We start from the raw sequence: 22,597 nt of genomic DNA, 5'->3' as shown, positions 1-22,597 counted from the left end.
TCATAGAAATTATAAACTATATTTTATGATATGACCTGGTATTAAGAGGTCTTTATCAGGTGCATATATTTCTAAATATTTTGGCATTTATGGAGATCTCTTTCTCAAGTTGGTTCCAGACAGGGTGGAAATTGTATATAATGAACAAAGAAAAGAAACTCTAAATTTACATATAAAGGAGATAAAAACAGATATACAAACAACAAGCAATCTCAGCAGCTAGAGTAGCTTCTGAACTGGCTCTTACCTTGCTATGACTTTTGGTTGCTGCAAAAGGCTAAATACTTTCTGTATATGTACATCTGGCAAAGGCTTTGCAAATGTAGCAGAACAAATGTTCTCAATCAGTGTCCTTGTTGCCTAGGTTTTAGAGCAATAATAGAACAGATTCAATCAGCAAGGTCACTTAGTTGTACTTCCTGGCCAGGATGGAATTTATATTTTCCAGCCAGCCCTAATACTTGACAATGACCAGCAGCTCTTGAAGAAGCAGAGAGGAATCATTATTCTGAAAATAATGCATTTATATCTCTAGCACCACTTCGTACTCCATTAGACTTGATTCTGTCTTAAAATAAAGGCGTATTTAAGTGTAAAGGAGTCTAATAGAGGAAGTAAAGTCAGAAGATCCAGATTCAGGAGATCCTGGTTCAGTAGGACTGACTTGTCTTATTAGACTCCCTAAACCTTAGTTTTCTTATCTTTGAAATAGGATTAATAGTATCTACCTTGCAGAGGCACTTTGAGGTTCAAATAATAATGATATAATGAGTATGAAATATGCCATAACCAGTCTTTATTATTATACTGAACTTGGATAATTTATCCTAGGTAACCACTTAGGAACCACATGAAGGGCAGGTATTGATCATGCCCAAACACCTTGTGGCAAGGATCACTTTGTTTCTGTTCATCTTAGTCTTATTTCGGGCTTAGAGATCCTCCAATCAGAGCCTGCTGTTATACCTCTGTATCCTCAGAAATATCAACCTGAGCAGTGTCTAGCTAGTAATAAGCACTTAGAACCCATTCTGGTCAAATAAGTGGTTAATTTTTTCTTTTATTATTGAACACTTAGCTACAGCCAGCACTATGATAGATGCTGGGGAATAGAATGCTGAATAAGATAGACCTACCTAGGTCTTCTTGGAGCTTATACCTTTTGGAGGAGTGAGAATGCAAAGAAAGACCAACTTTAAACATTTTTCAAAATTCTGCAAAAGATATATAGTATTATAATTAAAAACCTGCTATGAGGAAAAATAATGGGGGGTGTCTTATCAATCGGCCTGTGTGGACAGAAATAACCTCATTTGAGTTTTAAAATAAATCCATTTGTCTTTAATAAGTAAAGCAACACAGGGCAGCACCTAAAAGTTTCTAAGAATTTGACACTACAAACTAAGACACACTATAATACTCTGCTACCTCACATGGCTTCTACAAGGAAACTGGTCTAAATCATGATAACTGACAATGTTAATTCTCATCTTCCAAATATTTAAATATTGGAGTTCCCCAGGGTTCAGGTCCCCTTTTCTCACTCATTCAGTAGGTGATTTCATTCTATCTCCATCTCATGGTTTTGCTTACCACTTATATGCTAACAACTCCCAAATTTATGTCTAGCCTGGACTTCCCACCTGTATACTCAATTGCCTACTAAACAACTCTTCTTACAGATCTAGTAGGCATATCAAATTTAGCTTGTCCCAAACAGGATTCCTAATTTCTCCTGCCTACGAACCTGATCCTCCAGTCTCCTTCTCCATCTCCATCACCATTGTTCTAGTTGCTCATGCCAAAATCCTTGGAGTCATTCTTCACTTTTTCTTTTCTCTACTCACATCCTATATCTACTCCACCAGCAAATCCCATGGCTTAACTTTCAAAGCCTATCCAGACTCTGAACACTTTTCTCACCTTCACTACCCACATCCTCTTCTGAGCCACCAGCACCAATTACCCGGATCATGGTAACAGCCTAACTGGTCTCCCTGCTTCCATCCTTTTCCTCTCACAGTCTATTCTTATCACAACAGTCAGAAGGATCATTTAAATATGTAAGCAAGGTCATGTTATCCCCCTGATCAGAACCCTCCATTTACAGTTCTTTCCCTGTTCCACCAAGAATGAAATCTCAAATCTTTACCATGTCCTATAAGGCACTACACAATCTGTTCTTACGTCTGATCTCATTTTCTACCACAATTTTCCTCATACATTATACACACTAGCCTCCTTTCTGTTTCTCATGTTCACCAAACACAGTCCTGCATCAGGTCCTTTGCACTTGCTATTTCATCTGTCTGTAACACTCTTGCCTCCAGCTGTCTCCATGACTCCCTCTTTCCCTTCATACAGATTTCTACTTAAATGTTATCTTCTTGATAGGTATTTTCTGGCCATCCTATATAAAATGATATTACCTTTCATTTTATTTTTCTTCTAACCTGTCTCCACTTCTTTTTGTTTTGTCTATTACTATTGGATATTATATTGCATATTTGTTTGCTTCTTGTTTTCTTCCCCCCACTAAAATATAGAATACTTGAGAACAGGAACTTTTCTTGCCTTATTTACTGCTGTATCTCCAGTGCATAAAACATAGTAAGTGCTCAAAACTATTTCTTGAATGAAAATTCTCCTCATGGAGGACAAGCACAATCAGGTGAGCAATAAATAACAGGGATTGATAAAAAGAAGATTTGATCTGTGATTTTGTCATGACTAATATCTGCCCTGGATTACCTAAATGCGTTTTTTTCTTTTCAAGTATTATTTACTTTCCAGGGATTGCAAACTCAAAGACCTCAGGTCCCAGGAAAATACTGAATTTTTTTAAGAAGAGGGCTGGATATTAGACAAAATCAAAACATAGACCAGAGAAAACATGCCTTGCTTTAAAAGGGCAACAACTACTTTGTTCTATAAGATTACTGCTGTTTTTGCTGGAATGTATGCCCAGGGATATGAGAGCTTCGAAGTTTTCAAGTGAAGCTGAAAGACTGGATACGAAGTCTTTTAATTTTAAAATATTAGTATTCATTTTTGAAACATTGTGTGATCCAACAAAACCAATTTTTTGGCCCATAGTATACCAGTTTGTACTCTCTGTTCTAGGTAGCAGTTAAATGATTTCACTGTGCTTTACAAAAGTATGCAGTTAATCTTCCCTCCCTTGGTCTCCTTAGGAGCTTCTGACGATATAGTGGAAGCCCAAGAAAGAGCAAGAATCCTTATGGACCTGTCGTATTTTTTTTTAAGTCAGAACAAGCTCTAGCTAGTTTTGAGAAACTTAAGATATTTTCTTTGGAGTTGGACCTTTTAAGCTTTATCACATCATAGCCTGGCCTCATTGGCAGTAGTATTCCCACTTGGAATACTAGTATGGATTGTTTTATGGAACAATAACTTCTTGATGAGCTGTAAGTCAAATATTTAATATGCCTTAAGTGATCATTATGGAGAAGAAACATGATGAATCCTTTCATTAAGTGAAAAGGGTTTTTGTAAAATGAAAACTCACATCTAACATATCCAATTAACAGGATCAAGTTTTGTAACCTATCCCTCTTCTTACCTATTTATCTTCTGTCTGCACCTACCACTTCCTTATTCTCAGATGAACAATTTGCAGTATGTGCAACTAGCATTTCAGTAAGAAGTTCATCCTAAATTTTTTATTTGGTGAGCCAAGAGTCTGAACTTAGGTTCCAGAAATTCTGATAATTATTTCTGCTTCCCTGTACATACCTCCTTTCTCATAAAACAGAGGCATATCATTGAATCTGTCTCTCTTCATTCTCAGTGCTGCTGCTTCACTCTGTCCCACCATATCTGAATAGAAAACTTTCTGAGCCTGCTCTGGATCACACCTTAGACTGAGTAATTTTTAAACATTATAAATTTAGTGCTCACAATCCTAGAGGCTGGGATGTCCAAGATCAAGGCACCAGCAGATTCATGTCTGGTAGGGGCCTATTACTCATTTCTGTCTGAGGTATCAGAATGGCCTTTGCCATTCATATTTCTACTAACATTCTGATCACGACCATTTAGGCAATCTCTAAGATGACTGAGGAATTCTCTGTAGCTCTCTTCTTCTTCCAAGCCCTCACCAGAATTGCCCTTAAGGCTCTTTTCATGGCAATATACCTCAAATCTCTTCTACTCTCTATCCATTACCCAGTTCCAAAGTTGGTTCCACAACTTTAGGTATTTGTTACAGCAGCACCCCACTTCTCAGTACCAATTTCTGTCCTAGTCCATTTGGGCTGCTATAACAGGATACCTTAGACTAGATAGTATATAAACAACGGAAATGGATTGTTCACAGTTCTGGAGGCTAGGAAGACCAAGATCGAGGTACCAACAGATTTGGTATCTGGTAAGGACCCATTTCGCATAGACGACACTTTCTTTGTGTCTTCACATGGCAGTAGCAGCAAAAAGGTTTCCTCAGGCATCTCTTATACCAGGCCCCGTTTATGAAAGTTCTACCCTCATGACCTAATCACTTCTCACATGCTTCCCTCGTTTTTTATTTTTTATTTCTTTAGAAACAGGGCAGGGTCTCACTCTGTTGTCCAGGCTGGAATGCAATGACTCAGTCATAGTGCACTGCTGCCTCAAACTCCTGAGCCCAAATAATTCTCCCACCGCAGTCTCCAGAGTAGCTGGGGCTACAGACACACCACCATGCCCAACTAATTGTTTAATTTTTTTGTAGAGACAGGGCTTCACTTTGTTGACCTGGTTGGTCACAAACTCCTGGCTTCAAGCGACCCTCCTGCCCTGGTCTCCCCAAGTGCTGGGATTACAGGCTTGAGCCACTGTGCCTGGCCAGGCCTCCCTCTCATATAATCACCTTGGGGGTTAGGTTACAACATATGCATTTTGAACAAACATTCAGACCATGACAGAAGCCCTCAGGTGGGATCTCCTAAACTGCTTCCCATCTTGTGAATCAGAGCAGCAAGCTTAAACATTCCCTGCATTCTCTCTCTCCAGTCCCTTGGCTTCAGTTGCTATTTGTCCCGTTCTATAATATCTGATCTTTGTGTTCACAGTGAAAAAATAGGTGGGTTCAAACTAAGAAGGTAAAAAGAACTACCCATGTACTTTGGGTACCTAGAAAAAGTTACAGGCCCATAAATATTTGCTGTTCTTGCTACAGCTCTCTTTGTGAAGCATATACAAGACACAGCCCAACTAAAATGACTTTCAGTTTCTCAGTGAGTAAGTGTCCCTTGAAGTATAGATCCTGCTGAGATTGAAAATTGCAATTGAAAATAGAAGACAAAAGAAAATCCAGGTGGCATTTGGGTGATGGCAACTGTGCCCTCTGATTATAGGATAGATGTTTCCCTTTTGATGTGACTGCCTGGGCTGAATCAAAGAATGCTGGTTGGGTCTCTGGGCCTAGGTCCACATTTTTCAACTTAAACAGCCATCATTACATAATATCTTTCAAAGATTTTTTTTATAAAACGGACCCCAAAGTAACAAAAGTACTTTTTTCACCATGGTTTTCTTCCATAAATTTACTGCTGAAAAAAATGTCTGCTACTTGAGAGCACAAATTGTTCCTGCTGCTGAAGTTTTCCATCTACCTAATAGCAACTCTGCTCTGTAAATAACATAGAAATTGCTGGAAAATTTCCCATTCCACGACTTTTAAAACATTTGAAAGCTCTTCTGACCGCAGAGAGAGACAGACAGAAAGACCAAAAAATTTATAGCGTAAAGTGAACATCTTAAAACAGGAAAAACCTTTTGAATCAAGTCAATTAATGCCCCAAGATGAAAGAGAAGTCAGTTTTCAGAGTAACAAAGTAAATCGTATTGGTTTCTCTATTTAAAATTGGCTTTTAATAATGTATGATTGATGGTGTATATAAGACGGTCAGAAAACAAGTAAAAACTGTGATTTGCAGCCCACAGAGATCTCTTAAGAAAGCCTGTTTTGTCCCCAACATGGGCAGAGGCAGAGGAAGGTAGAGGTTCCTGGACAGCCACGTTTTATATAGAGGGCAGGAAGCATTGCTAATTATGTCGTGATTTTTTTTTTTTAAACCCGGAATTTTGTGGCTTATTTTTTTAAAAAGACCACCTCTTGCATCAGGCACGACAGACACAGATTCCAACTTCCTACCCCTATTCATTGTGTGTGCCCTCACAATATTCCTTGTTGGCGTATTTTGTCCTTCACAGCAGCCCCACTCTCTTCCTTTTTCTATCCTTCCCCCTCTCTCCATACTCAAAAAGAGTGACATTTATTTGTGTTTCTTACATTTCCATTCTATGACTCTCCTGATTGGCTGTTCTGTGTGTGTGTGTGTGTGTGTGTGTGTGTGTGTGTGTGTGTGTGTGTAATGTATTTTTAAATATATATTTTTATATTTTATATTTTATTTTTATATTTATATATTTATATATTATATATATATATTTCTTTTTTATAAAATATAAAGTACTAAATGGATCTTAATTGTTATATTGAGCCTGGCTAATTTCTCTTAAGCAATAATCCTGTATAGAGATAAGGGACATTCCTAGAGAAAGGTTGACAGTCTGGCTTTGAAGAATGACAGCCTGTCAATGGTCAGCAATTTGATTTTGACAGTGCCCCATAATTGATCCATCCAGGAAGACTGACTGATGCCAACTAAACTCACAAGGAATTGATGTATAAACTAGATTGTCTCTCTCTTTTCTAGTTTCCAGTTACATGGCAAGCTGAATTAGTAATAAAATAGTCACTTGGTAATTATGTAATTACATTAAAGGAAGGTTAGTTTATCTTGTAGGCAATTTTATCTAATTATCATGAGACCAATAATGTCCCTGTGGAAAATATGTCTCTAGTCTGATGTCTCTCAGATTCAGTATTTTTCCCCTGGACATTGCTGAATTCACATTCTAAATTCTCCTGCGACTTCCCCTTTCTCTAAATTTCATGATACCATACCCTCTTTTGATGATACACTCTTTAGATTTATTAATATCACTGATTTACTACAGGTTAAGTCACTGTTCCCTGAACCTGGGAGACATTATGTCTTCTTCCATTATATTTTGATTTCATTGTTCCAATGCTCAAGAGTTCTAGGGATGCCCCACTGGAGCAGCCTAAGTCTGCTATCAGGTAGGCTGGTGTTGGCTGAAGAGGCCAAGTGATTAGCCTGGATTTCTCATTATGTTTTAGTTCCATTGGGCATATTATATCACATATATATTACAGTAATTTATTCAAATAAGTAGGGGAAATGGATAAGCTAATTTTACCTGCTTACCTTATATTGGATTATGTTCTACTGGGGTTAAATGAAACAGTTAAATCCTGCAAACTCATTAGATTTTATTTGATTCTGAAAGTAATTTTATGATGATGTTCTCCTGCAAAAGAATATGACCTGTGGCCTGAGAAGTACTAGATGGTAATCTTGCTAAACCAATATGATAATTTAACAGAAATAAGAAAATATTGGCCTTGGACCCAGAATAAAGTAGCTTTAATAGTTCCCTGAAATACATTTAGAGCAAAAGCATATATATGACATCTCAGATGCGTTCAAAACAAACTGGGAGCAACTATTCCTTTTCAGATAGACTTACCACTTTTAATAGTAAATTAATCAAATTTTAAAGAGTTTATTTTAGAAAAATTTGATTCATACAAATGTATCAAGAGCAAAGCTACTGCATTAAGCAAGAATTTTCTGGACAGGAAAACAGAATGGTAGTACATCTTATATACTAGAAATATGGGAAGATCCCAAGTGTTGCTGATTTAATTACCTTTTCCTGTTTATTCTGTTCGCTCCAGATTTAATCTACAAAATTGAACTTGCAGGGGGCCTGGGAGCAATCTTCCTCCTCCTTGTACTGCTGGTGGTCATTTATAAATGCTACAGCATTGAATTAATGCTCTTCTACAGGCAGCACTTTGGCGCTGATGAAACTAATGATGGTAAGCTGTCTCCTATTGTTCGAATTCCATTAAATGGCATGCATTTGTGATTATGTAAGAGACCTTCCCTATTTTTAGGAAGTACAAGCTGAAATATTTAGGGGTAAAGGGCTATGGCAAGTTACTTACCTTTAAATAGTTTAGAAACCTTACCAGGAAAAAGAGAAAAGAGGAGAATATATTAACAATAGGTAAATCTGAGTAAATGCTATGTATGTTTTTTGAAATAGTTTTATTTTTATAATATTCCTATACGTTTGACTTTATTTCCAATAAAAAGTTTAACAATAAGACATTAGTTGCTCAGGAGATAAAACAATTGCTGTCAAATCCCTCACACTTAGTAAGAAGCAAATTAAGAATCAATTCCAATTTTTTTCAGAAAATGCAAATTTAAGTACAGATCAATTTAGCCATTGCTGCCATCTACAAAACAGGCAATCATGCAAGAAACAGATTGAAAGCTATGGAGACAATCCTTTTAAAGCTCAAAGTACATGTACCTACATATTTTGAATGCTTATAGCACCATTCTCAAAGGTGACCTGAAAGAATAAAAATTCAGAGTATAGCTCATAATTTTCTTGTATTTGCTGTTTATGAATTTTGAAAATCTTATGAGAGAAATATCAATAAAGCAGTATACTGAGCCTTGTTTCTTTGAACATTTAAAATGATTTAATTTTTTTCAAGAGTACAAACTGCCATGTTTCCAATAAAAATCAATAAGAAATCATGGCACGTAGCTTCTTATACATAAAGTTCTCATCCCAAAACTGCTGTAAGCCTTGGAAATGTGTATAGAATGCCACAGGTAAGCCAAACACTTTTTAGAAAGAAATCCAATTTGGAAAACATTATTTTAAAAAGACAGATTTAAAACTGAGTTTTCATTGTACCAAAATAAGTAAGGTTAGAGCTTTTGTTTATTTTTTTGAGTTGGTTGTCTTACCTCAAAAAAGAGAAATTCACAATTTTGATTTTAATTTTATAGTGATAGATGTAATGTCAAAATTTTTGAGGAATCTGATTTTGGTCTTGTTGTTACTATTATGTGAATGATGATATGGTTGGGTTTTAATTGACTTTCATATTTTCATAGTAAATTACAGAAATTCTTCTTTCTTTTATTTTTCTTTTACCTTTTTTTTTTTTTTTTTTTTTTTGAGACAGAGTCACTGTCACCCAGGCTGAAGTGCAGTGGTGCAATCCTGGCTCACTGCAGTCTCAAACTCCTGTACTCAAGCAATCCTCCTGCCTCAGCCTCCTGAGTAGCTGAGATTACAAGTGCATGCCACCATGCCTGGCTAATTTATTATTATTACTATTATTATTATTATTATTTCTTGTAGAGACAGGGTCTCGCCTTGTTACCTAGGCTGGTCTCAAATTCTTGCATTCAAGCAATCCTCTGGACTTAGCCTCCAAAAGTGTTGGGATTACAGGCGTTAGCCAGTGCACTTGGCGTGAAATGCTTTTTGATGAGTACATATGCATGCTCATTTGCTCATTTTCAAATCTACACATCTACACATTTGCACATTTCAAATCTACTCAGCAATTACAGCAGCCCATTTAAAAGTACTACAGACTTACTTAGATACATCTTAAAAGTGAAAAATTAAGACCTATTCCAACAATTATTATATATGCTGACAATATATATGGAAATATGACCAATTACCCTCAGTTCTTCCTATAAACAACAGTTAATATTGAAAAATCTTGACTTCTTATCTGTATACAGAAAAAAACTAGAGAGAATGTGTTATTGAGGTTAATGTCCCTGGTTCCCAGGTGCCAGCAAGTGGCTAAAGTAGCCAATTGTGAAGGTAAAAGATGCATTATCTGTGTAAAAGAACATAAAAGGGGCCAGGCACAGTAGCTCACAAAATCCCAGCACTTTGGAAGACCTAAGCAGGAAGACTGCTTGAGCCCAGGAGTTCAAGACCAGCCTACACAACATAGGGAGACCTCATCTCTACAAAAAATAGTTTAAAAAATAAACTATTTTTTAAATATTTATTTTTTAAATGTTTATGAATTTTGAAAATCTTATGAGAGAAATATCAATAAAGCAGTATACTGAGCCTTGTTTCTTTGAACATTTAAAATGATTTAATTTTTTTCAAGAGTACAAACTGCCATGTTTCCAATCAAAATCAATAACATGGCACGTAGCTTCTTATACATAAAGTTCTCATCCCAAAACTGCTGTAAGCCTTGGGATGAGTTTTAATTGACTTTCATATTTTCATAGTAAATTACAGAAATTCTTCTTTCTTTTATTTTTCTTTTAACTTTTTTTTTTTTTTTTTTTTTTTTTTTTTTTAGACAGAGTCACTGTCACCCAGGCTGAAGTGCAGTGGTGCAATCCTGGCTCACTGCAGTCTCAAACTCCTGTACTCAAGCAATCCTCCTGCCTCATGGTGGTGCATGGTGGTGCATGCCTGTGGTACCGGATAACCATGGGGGCCGAGTCAAGAGAATCGCTTGAACCCAGGAGCTCAAGGTCGCAGTGAGCTATGATCTCATCACTGCACTCCGGCCTGGATGACAGAGTAAGACCCTGTCTCTAAAAAAAAATGAATAAAATAAATAAAAATATGAAAGGGAGGCTTCTGTGATTAATATGTTTTGAGTCCTGATAATATGCAATTTGTTAATCTGAGATTATACAATTTATTATGTTAATCTACAATAATTAATTACCTTCATCACTGATACCCAATAACCTAGACTAACTGCTCAGTTGTAGGACATATTTGTAAGATTAATTTTATGCTGATATGATAGAATTTTTCAGGAATTAAATATTCCGCTTTGCATCTTTATCTGCAATGTGGTTCATGTGTTCAAAGGTGTCCAGTAATATAGAACATTTTGATTACCTAATTGTATGTATTGATTCCAAATTCAGTGTTGGGGGAAAAATGCAATATGGGGAGAGGGCACTTCAAGTGTTTTCGTTAGGAATGATGGTTAAAATATTTTATATTTCTGCATAGAACCTTGGACCTTAAGTATATAACCTCTATATTAGCTTCAGTGGAATACTAAAAAGTCAATATGTATATGGTGAAAATGAATAAATTTTTACAGTTACAGAATGCCAAATGTCAGCCAGATAATCTATCACATTTTTCATTTCACCATTTAAATATTTTGACATATCATAGACACAACTTAATTTTAACCATATGCTTTTTCTTCATGCTCTCTCTTTGACAATATCTATAATGGTATTTCCTAAAAGTTCTTATAAAAATGCCTGATTTTGTATAAAATAAAATCCATCCAACAAACTTTAATTTCTTAGCCATGTTTAAAATTTAATTCATTTAAATTCAACCCACCAATGATTGCTTCATTTATTTAACCTTTCAATTTTTCAGTCATTAAATATTTAAGTGTCTACTAAGTGGCAGGGACTATGCATGATGCATTTACTTATATTCTGCATCTGGATCAACACTACAGTCACACACACACACACATATACTATAGTAGGTAGTAGGTATATAATAATCAACAAGATTACACAGTCTTTGCTCTGTAGAAACTAGGAGTTTAGCACTCTGCTTAGCACAGCTGCAGAACAACTGAGTTATAAACATGGATGGCTTCTTGATAGGGAGCAGGATTCAAATTAGATTTTAAAACAGAAAAGGACAGCTGTGACAATAGGAAAATTCTTCTACAAAACATTTGGTTCTCTTCCTTATAACTTCTCTCTTTATTAGGAACAGCATACCTATGGTAACCACTGTGCCAGCCCTCTTCCTTACACTGTTCTGTCTGCATTATGCTCTATTTTCTGGTTCCTCAGATAAGCTTAGTCAGCATGATTTAGCACAGAGGAAGGCTCATTAGCCTTGCCTAGAAAAGTGGTGCTGCTGAACAGCCTTTTGGTTTAGAAACAATTTTCAGGCCTTGCTGTTAACCTTATTTGCATCATGTTGTTGATTTTGGTTTATCTATCTTGCTCCTCTTTGTGAGCAACAGCTGCAGCTATTCATGAGGTTTTCTTGGCTGTCTACATAAGGTTGAGTGCATTATTTAAACTGTAGCATCTGTGTCACTGCTGGCTCACTAGCTGGTATTCTAAAGCGTCTGGGACATCTGACATGGTGACTTTGAGAGCTTTCTTCCTGCTCTGGCCAGCCACCATAAGCTCTTCACCTTTAGTTCATCTTAAAGGGACATGAATGAAACCAGGAGCATTCATTTTTTCAATGAATGGTGTGCTTCTAGAATGCGAGGTAAAATTTATAATCCCGATGTGTTGGGTGTTAACACGTACCAAAGACATCCATGCTCTTTGCCACAACTTAGGAAATGTAAGTATAGAAGTACTTTCTAGGGGTAAGTGTTTGTAGCATTGAACTGCAATATCAGAATATAGGTGGAACCAGTAAGGACAGAATCAAGAATATGTGAATTTAGCATGTTTGGAAGACAAATAATCATAGTCAGTACAAGCAATAGGAGAGGAGTCTAGAAGGTCTGGTCAGATGAGTAAAGAAGTCAAGTAGCCATTGCAGATGCTCAACAAATAATTGTTGAATGAATTAATAAGTGGTTGAATTTAGGGAGGTTTGTGAAATAGGAAAGTTATCAAAGTCAGAGAGAGTAACAGGGTCTGGTCTGACATTATGGAGTTTGAGGCAGCAACACTATCAAGAACAATGAAATATATTCTGCTCATATGAACGGAGCTATTTGTCCTTTGGCCTGTTTTATTCTTCCAGCTGTGTGTCATCGGCAGCTCTGAGTCCCAGGTGAGTAATTATAGCTGGAGAAAGTCAGGGGCCTGCAGGTGTATCCTGCATGTGATTGGAACAAGGGCAGAGGTGCTAGGATTACCAGGAGGTTCTTACATTAGCATTGCTTATGAACATTCTCACTTCCAAGCAGAATTTTATGCACGACAGTGGAATGCGCCCAACTTGTAAGCGAAATGATCTCTTCAACTACCCAGGGCAGTCCTTCATGTACATCTGCTTCCAGGCAATCAAGTAATCCAACCAAGGTTTATGGAAGCCTTTTGCAGACAGAAAAGATGCTAAAGAGTATTAACTCTTTCTCTTTCTTTCAGGCACCATCTTAATATAAATAACCAGAATTTCTTTCATTTGGGAGTGGTGAAGGCTAAAATCTTACTAAAATTAGAACAACATAATCCTACTTCAGAGATAGGGAGGTCTCATCTACTCCTAAAAGAGGGTATCTACAGCTCATCATATGTCTATAGTTTATTCCTCCTTCAGCATGTAGAATGAAGTCATGGTGTGGGTTATGGTGGAAATAAATGAGTGGCTGCTTCATTTTATAAATTACATTTTGGTCAGGTTTTAGGTATGTTCTAATTAGGCATGTTTTAATAGAAAATATTGATGTGTTTGAGAAACAAATCCCGAAATTCTTACCAGTCTTTTGCAGTTATTATTTGTAAGTAACTGGGTTTACTAATAGTTCCACATGAATCTGTGTTCACTATTTTAACTTAAAAACTTTTTTTAATAAGGAAATTTTGAAAATCTCACTATAACTTTTTCAGTGTGGATGTGGCCCATCTAAAACCTTCAGAAACTAATACCTCAAGTAGCTATGCTCATTAACATTTTGCAGGAAAAAAACTGTATGCATACATGCACATTTTCTCTCTGGAGAGACTGGCTCTGAGCCAATACAGCAAAAGAGGAAAAAATACACTTGCAAAGCACAGTTAACTCCCTGACTAAATGTGTGGAGGAAAACTCTAATTTGGCAATACTGGAAGGATGTATATTTTGAAACAAAGGCTTCTTTTGGAAGCTTGTGTCATATTAGTTGGCCATGAACTGAACAAGAATAACAGGCAATGCACTTGTATAAAACCCAGCTGCTGTCTCTAATATTTGGTAATGAACTGCTTTTTGTATATGAAGATGACGACACTAACCAACTGGAACTATGGCATGTGCTGTGAACAGTGTCTCCAGGAGCGAGGCTGGATTATTTCAATTTTCCACACTCTAGGGCCCAGCCCCTGTTGGATCTTTTGCACATATTTGTGCAAACAAGGTATAGTCTGTGCCCAAGTAACAGAGCCAAGCCAACTGGAAAATAAAGGGGTTAAATCCATGACTTTGGTCTACTTAGTCCTGCATTCAAACACACTGAGCTAATCATTCATACATCATTGAGTATTACAAATGCGTATAGTCACTGAAAGTCACAAATAATAATTCTCTCTTTTATTCTGTTCAGACTATAGGTGGCCCATTGCATAGGTTTCAATTCATATCATATGACTGGGTTATTTTGAAAGGGATTAGATTTCCTATAACATGGCATGTGACTTATTTTTTTCCAATTATTAAAGACAGTCACTAATTATTGTGCTATCCCTGCCTCTTAGTACTCAAAGAGAACCTGCTAATAGTTACAACCCTTTTGTTGTTCTTTATGTTTAAGACAACAAGGAATATGATGCCTATCTCTCTTACACAAAAGTGGACCAAGATACTTTAGACTGTGACAATCCTGAGGAAGAGCAGTTTGCTCTTGAAGTACTGCCAGATGTCCTGGAAAAACACTATGGATATAAACTCTTCATCCCAGAAAGAGACCTGATTCCAAGTGGAAGTAAGTACTTTCAAATTTTGTATTTAAAACGTTCTGTTTCTTTTAGGATGTTATGTGAAGGCTTCAAACATCAGAGCCAAGTATTTAGACAGTTGTTTCTCATAGTAGAGTTTCTTAAATCCAAATCTTTCCCATATGCCTGTGTTCTGAATTTCTAGCATCTGAATATTTTTAAAGGCATTCTCACTAATATTTTGAGTATGATTTCTAAATTGTGCCATAATGGTCATTTTTATTATATTGCCTTAGTATCCTGAAAAGCATTATGATCTTTAAAAAAATATCTGTAAAAGTTAGTTAAAGCCTTTTCAATATGTTTCAGTTCCAAAGCTAGTCTTCTGTCACTGTGTTTCTACTTATACCTACAATTATTGTCACTAATGGCTTTGAATCTATGCCTTTCAACCTTGTTATTCATTACGCCTTGTCACTTATTTCCAGATTTATGGAAAAATCCACTTAAAAAGGTATATTAGGCCATTGGGTACAGCACTCTCACTGTGTATTTAAATTATTTTCAAGATACTTGTATGCTAGGCTTGAATGCCATTTTAAGTTGTACTACATATTGAAAGCTATATTGAGGCTTTCAGAATAAATTCAGTTTCAAGTCAAAATATGTACTTTTCTCCCTTTAATGTCCAGAGTGCATACACATACACAGTAAAGTGTAAGGAAAACACAGAGAAATCTAAAACATTGTCCCTGTTTTTGAAGAGCTTAAAATGCCATTGAGGAAAATATAAGTGCTAGAACTTATTTGCATATAAGTACTGATATCCTTGAGAAGGGAAGATTGAACTGGTAACTACAAATCATAACATGTTAATTTCAACATGTGATAATAACAAAATAAAAAACTTATATTCCAGTACTTGACAGTGTATAAAATAATTTCACATACATTACTTCATTTCATTTTTACAGTAACCCTGTGTTGCGAGAGAGTAGGTACTTATGTCCTTATGCTGAGGAAGCAAAACCCCCAAATCGTCCAAGATAAACAGTTGGCAAATGGTAGAGGTGGCAGTGGAACCTAGATTTATTTGACTTTGGTTCTCACTCTGCTAGATCATGCTGCTCCTCAATAATATTTATTCAGATTACCAGCAGGCTACCTTGGTCACTAAGCTGACAGAAGACAAATGGAAACAAATGGGTTTTGATTGTTCATCTCTTTTCTTAGGGTTCATTTATGTCTGTATATGTTGATGTGTGCACATTAGTATGCACATTTAGACATGCATAGAAAGGAACAAAGAAGGCAATATTTACTGGTTTATTTTTTCCTACTCCACAAATGTAAGAAAGAATTCCCCAAGCTTCTTATCATGGTCCTTCATTCTTTTCTTTCTGCAGTTTTCCCCATACTACCCTATATTTATTGTTTCTCCAAGGAACAGCCTGATACCCCATTTTTATGACTTGAAATACTATTCTGCTTTTGTTGTTTCTCCAAGGAACATCCTGATACCTCAGAGTTATTTTTTATTCTTCTGTGTCTTTCTCCCAAATCCAGTGTCCCTTGCATTTTTTTCATTCTCACTTTTCCATCTTAGTGTAGGCCCTAATTATCTAACTCCTTCAATGTTAATTATCCCTTTACCTTCCTTATCTTTCCTCCCATCCATTCAGCCCCACTAATATCATGTACATCTCCTTGATCATGTCACTTCCGCGTTCAACAAATGAATCATTCACTATTTACTACAGGATAAAATTTATAACCCTTAGCTAAACACTTCTACAATCTTTTGCCAACCCAAATTTATCTCCTAAATTTATCTCCTACCACTTCCTCTACTCATACTTTCCACTCTAGCCAAACTGTGCCTTTGATATACATTGTATGTCCTTGTAATGCATTTGTTAATGTTAGTCCTCTATGAATTTGGAAATCCTACTTATCCTTCTCCATATCACTGCCTCTGTGAAAGGTTCATAATAATCTCTCCAGCCCTAGAATTTATGGTGTATAATCACTTATTCGACAGTAGATTTGTTCTCCTATGACATTTTGCATTTTAAAATAATTTTATTAGCTTTTCTTTTTTTTTTTTTTTTTTTTTTTTTTTTTGAGACGGAGTCTCACTCTGTCGCCGGGGCTGGAGTGCAGTGGCCGGATCTCAGCTCACTGCAAGCTCCGCCTCCCGGGTTTACGCCATTTTCCTCCCTCAGCCTCCGGAGTAGCTGGGACTACAGGCGCCCGCCACCTCGCCCGCCCAGTTTTTTTGTATTTTTTAGTAGAGACGGGTTTCATCTATTTATGTCTTTTCTAGCCAGCAAGATTATAAACTCCATGAGGGCAAGGACTATATCTCATTTATTTTTGTATCCTTATAGTCATCTAGCAGAAGACTTGAGCTCATTAGGTGCTTCATAGATGTTTATTGATTTTGTTTGAAAAAATGTCATCAGGATGGGCAGAGATTTTATAGTCCACAGAAAATTCTTTTAATGTTTTAAAATCAGACTGAGTAGGGGCTTGGATCTTAGGTTCTAAATGGTGCACAGGAAGACTCCTTTTACAAGTAAACCATTTGGGACAACTATGCAGTTTTTAGATGCAACCACTGGAGGGTGTTTGATTTTAATCCTTCCTTCCTGAACTAGGAAATTCATGTTTTCTGAATTCCGATTTGCGAGTGTAACCTACAGAGGCTCTTAAAAAGGCCCTTTGACATTTTTTCTTTTCCATCAACATTTTAGAGTTAGCTGAGCAGTCACCATGTCAGGATTAACGAGTTTTTCCTTAGCATTTTTAGCACGCATTCAGGAAGTCAATGAAGTATATGAATAATATACTTGATTTACACATGAATGACAGAGTAGAACATTTTGACTTGGTGTATATGTGTTATTAAAGAAGCTTCTGTGGTCTGTATTTTCAACCATTGGTACAGATTTAACGCTTATACTATATAAATATAGACACATTCCTGTGGGGGGCGGGGAGGGAGGGAAACCTAGTTACAGTATTATAAGCTGTGTTTGTCCCTCACATCTCATTTAAAACATGTTGACCTAAGACTACTCCTTCCTCTGAAAACTAGCAATGAGGCCTTTGAGGACTATGAAAGCAGACTTCATAAAATCGTTCTTGATCCACAACAATAATTTTCTATGAATCAAATTAATGACATCTATGACATAAACCCATTCGTATTTAATGTCTTCACTTTTGATATATCTTCATTCTTTTTGTACTACTCTCACGGTATTCCAACTCAACTTCATCAACACACAAACCTTTCCAATGTACACAGTTTCAAAAGTACATGAAAATCTCTCTCTCTCTCACATACACACACACACACACACACACACACACACACACACACACAACCAAGAATTCTCAGAAATCTTGGTTTCAAAGATGTCACTTTCCAAGGTGAGTTGGAGGTGTCTGAACCACCCATGCCCTACCAGGGATATGTTGTCCTTTGGCCATTATGAACCAGCAGAGATGGGGAGATTTGATGCAAATATTTTTCCTAAATGCTGAAACTGAGTGTTCCAATCTGGACATTATTTTCCTGGCAGTGACTACCTTTCCATTCTTGAGCCTGTGGCCAGGATCTTCCTTATGTTTTCTCAGGTTGGGTGCCTAAATATGGCAAGAATTCTTACTTTCCAGTAAAAGTTTGGTCTGTCTTTTCCCAGACTAGAAACATCTGTCCCTGAGAATAGTGAAAGCAACTTTGTTGCCAACAGGCATCTGAATGTCAGAAGTGACAGGCAACCAGAAGAAAGCCAGATAGAAAACACCCTATTCAAACTGCCTAGAGACACAAACTTGAGAAGTAGAGATTTTTCTCACCCATGCAGCTGCTGGGTTTTGTGGTATAAACTACTCTACACAGAGCACATTGTGTTCATGGGGCCTAGAGGATCCTTGAGGAATGAACAGATGTGCTCTGAAGCTGACATGTGACCAACAGAACTCAGCTGTGCAATTGAGATCCTGAGATTGGGAACATTTTTGGATGAGTACCGTTTAGGCTCTTGGGCCTATCTTATCTCAGTGTTTCTGTAGAGATTAAATAAAAACCAAAAATGTAAAAAGTTATTGAATCAGGCTGAGGGCCACTGGTCAGATGGAGAAAATAGCATTCTAAAACTAACAGTAGAAACAAACCAATCCTGTACTCTGTGTTTCCCTTTAAAAGTAAGAAGGTAAGGTGCTGAAAGGTGCATATGCAATATTTATTAACAATTATAAATTAAACCAGCTTTGGATGAAGCTTTAGAAAAAGCTGCAGATGTCTAAGTGGACTTTGAAGAGGAAAAAAAAAAATCCATGGAAGGCTGTTACCTCAATTTTCCTTTCTATTTATAGAAAGACTATGAGGATCCCTATGTGAGTTGTTCATGCATGATTGCATTCAAGAAATACACTAGAAAACTAAAAATATTATCATGCTTATGGTTTATCGGCCACATCTACTAAGATTATATTTATGAATTTAGCCTCACATGTCAAATTATCTTTTCATTTGTCTTTATGCTCAATTTTCCACGAAGGAATCCTAAGACTTTCAGTAATTTAAGGGAAAAAGTATAATGTCTGATTACATTCTTGCATTTGGTAGACTTTCCTCACTAATCTAATCTTCAATTCTTTAATGCTTAGTACTAGCCATGTGATTGTGCTGACAATGAAATGACAAATGATTGGAGAATACATCTGGTGTCAGATGATCCCTAGTCACTTCTGAAGTGAGGCATGCAAAAAAAAATTTTTGTACATGGATCTGTAAGTATTCATTGCCACTAGTTCCTCTGATAGCCGAACAGATTGGACACCATTTAATTAAGTTGTCCTTGGGGAGTAATAAAATCGTTTTCCAGACAATCTGATGTCTGTGACCTAAAACGTTTGAGGCAGGGGTGACATGAACAACCATGGAAATTTAACATATTGTGTGAACTTTACTCACATGGAATAAAATTGTACGTGTCCACCATCCCTTTCATGTTAGAGTCAAGAGAGAAAAAATTGTACTTCAATATGTCCAGCAGTGTACTGAGGTCAACAGAATAATGTTTCTCATCAAAGTTTGAGGTAGAGGTTAGAGTTGATTATGTAAATTTCATTCAGAAAATCTGCTGTTTGGGTGGCACAAAGAAAAGGCATCTCAAAAAAAAAAATAGTATAAAACCAGGATAAGATTGTCTTAAGTACTGAAGGAAACACAGAAAAGACTGTAAGTAGTAAGTGGCTTTGTTCCATATTCATTAAGGATGCACCAGTGAGAATTAGTTACACTACAAGCTTTTAGGGTTTCAGAAGGGAGAAAGAGGTGAAGGGTATTTTGCAGGTTCGCTTTCTTTGCTGCTCTCCACTTTCTGTTTCTTTCAATCGTCTCTAAATGTGTCCCATTCCCTACCTCTACTCTCTGTGAAGAGGTGAAGAGAGAAGATAAAAAAGACAGAAATGTGGACAGCATTCAGAGTGGATTCTTCACACTGCCATGCTTCCCCACTCACCCACAGGTGAAATGTGAAAGTAAAGGGTTCATTACTAGAAATATAACCTCCAAACTCAGAACTGTAAATACATACAATTCCCGGTAGTCATAAGGTCTCAGCAAATTCATGTTAGCTGCTGAGTCAATGACTAATCAAAATTAATTAAGACCCTCATACTATAAAGAACAAAACTCCCTCCTAAGAAATTTAGTTCAGCTAACTGTAAATTATCAAGCCAAGAATTTGGAAGGGGAGAGGGCGGGAAAGGTTTTTGTAGGACAAGTAATATCACACGTATTTAGAAAGGCTCTCAGCCAGGCACAGTGGCTCATGCCTGTAATCCCAACACTTTGGGAGGCTGAGGCGGGCAGATTGCCTGAGGTCAGGAGCTCGAGACCAGCCAGGGCAATGTGGCGAAACTCCGTCTCTTCTAAAAATGCAAAAACTAACTGGGCATGGTGGCAGGTGCCTGTAATCCCAGCTACTTGGGATGCTGAGGTAGGAGAATTGCTTGAACCCAGGAGACAAAGGTTGCAATGAGCCAAGATCACGCCACTGCACTCCAGCTTGGGCAACAGAGTGAGACTCTGTCTCAAAAAATAAAAATAAAAATAAGAAAGGCTTATCAAAAAAAATAATAAGAAAGGCTTCCTATACACACACACACACACACACACACACACACACATGCACACACACAGAGACACATGGCTAAATTAACATTATATAACCTCAATCTCCACGGCAAACAATAGATACAGAATCTTACATCTGTCAGAGACAGAATCAAGACCTAAAATCTTTAGCAACATCAGCCAAGATAGACTCAACGTGTATAACTATGCCAATAGGTTAATTTTTAGCATCATTATATAAAACTCAGATAGTATTTTTAGTGAGACTACATTATAAAGTAACCCACTGTAAGCCTCTAGTTATAGCAAATGTGAGATGTTTTCCCCAACTATGCAGTGATGAATAATATATTTTTCTTTGATATATAGGAAACATATGTAGGCTTGATTTTAGATCTTGATATATTAACCTATAGGTTTTATAAATATTGCTGATAGCTATAAATTAGCTAATGTTCACCAAAAATTAGTGGAGTATTATCTCTTCTGATGCATCTTGTCTCAGCCTAATGATGTATCTTTTTAACTAATAATAGCTGCTGTGCATAGCTGTGAATTTAAGCGTATCAAATTACTATTTTGTGAATCTGGAAAGTAAGAACTTATGCTTTTGTTTACAGGCTAAGTATTTTTATTTTAACTTCTTAAAAAATATATCCTATATGCTGCTGATAATGACCTTGACATTAATGGAGGTGTCAACACAAAAATAATTTATAAGAAGCTAATTGATTAGTTTGAGAAATCAGATGGTTAGTAGGCAATAGTAAGACCACATAAAAATTCATGAATATAGAGTTTTTTCTCCCATGTCCTTTTTGTCTACATCTGCAGTAGAGTGGCCTGAGAATTAAGAAAGTACTGAGTTCTTTTGGAAAAGTGTATGTCTCCCATTAGAAGCAATTTCTTTTGGGGCTGCCATTCTTTCTGCTTCTATTTCCTCCTTCAGTTTGCCTTTTTCCTTTGTTAATGAATGGCATAATTTGCTTTTAAGTCACTTTTCTAGATCTAATTCTACTTCTCCTCTAAATGCACTAGAATTTTGTTTTATACAATGGCCCTTGAAAGAGATTTTAAAATTGAATTTGCTTTGTTCTTAATAAGGCTTTAGATAGCAACTTTCTTTGCTTTTTGCAAATACTGGTGCTACTGGAATGATATTTTTTCATCTCTCTAATAAGTACATATCCCAAGAAGTCTAGTGGCAAGGCATTTTATTCCAGAATATTTTCCTAACTCTCTGTCAACTCCCAGCAGAGACAAAAGGAATAGTTTTCTTTCATTTGTACTGACAATGTGAAAAAATGAATTTATATCAATTTAAGCACCCTATCAAAACTATGTTCAAGGAGACTTTTTTCTTTCTCTAATTGTTGAAGATTATAAATAGGTTAAATGTACTTGGCTTTGTTTCATGTCTGATAATCTGCTGTGGTTTCGCAGACTTGTCTAGAGAAACAGAAGGCTATCAGACACAGCCCCTTTTGGTCTTTTCTGTCATCAGTAGTTACATCAAACCACAACTTGCAAAGAAATGAATTAGTGACCTTTTATTTAAGGGATATCTCATATTTTTATGCGGAAAAAGTCTTTTAAGGGATTCCTGCTACTCAGTTGCTAAATTTGCCAGAACAAGTCAGGGCAAGATTTAGTGAGTATTCATATGTGCTGTGGATTTAGGGATTTTTTTTTTTGGAAAACATTGCTTTATTATCTCTTCGTGGTAACACACTTTTAAAAACGTTTTTTGAAGATTTCTAAAATGTCTTCCCAAAAACCCACAACCCTATGAGGGCAAACCCCACTGCCTGTCAGGGACTACTACTAACTATGGACTGGCACTGTCTTAAGTTGATACCTGTTTCTGCTTATATTATTTGGAACT

General features: G+C 36.5%; 1 protein-coding gene across 2 annotated transcripts in view; it reads left to right on the top strand.

Moving 5' to 3' along the window:
- The window catches only part of LOC105499700 (interleukin 1 receptor accessory protein like 2), a 1,280,649-nt gene that overhangs the window by 1,251,212 nt on the left and 6,840 nt on the right, over positions 1–22,597 (top strand). For both annotated transcript variants that reach the window (XM_011772467.3, XM_011772468.3), the window contains 2 exons: positions 7,832–7,975; positions 14,435–14,605. In XM_011772467.3, the coding sequence (XP_011770769.1) occupies positions 7,832–7,975; positions 14,435–14,605 (315 nt within the window). The remainder of the gene's footprint in view (positions 1–7,831; positions 7,976–14,434; positions 14,606–22,597) is intronic.

This window comes from Macaca nemestrina, chromosome X (assembly GCF_043159975.1).
Source record: "Macaca nemestrina isolate mMacNem1 chromosome X, mMacNem.hap1, whole genome shotgun sequence".
NCBI lineage: Eukaryota > Metazoa > Chordata > Mammalia > Primates > Cercopithecidae > Macaca > Macaca nemestrina.
Note: the sequence above shows the minus strand (reverse complement) of the source record. Positions and strands in the feature narration are given on the sequence as shown.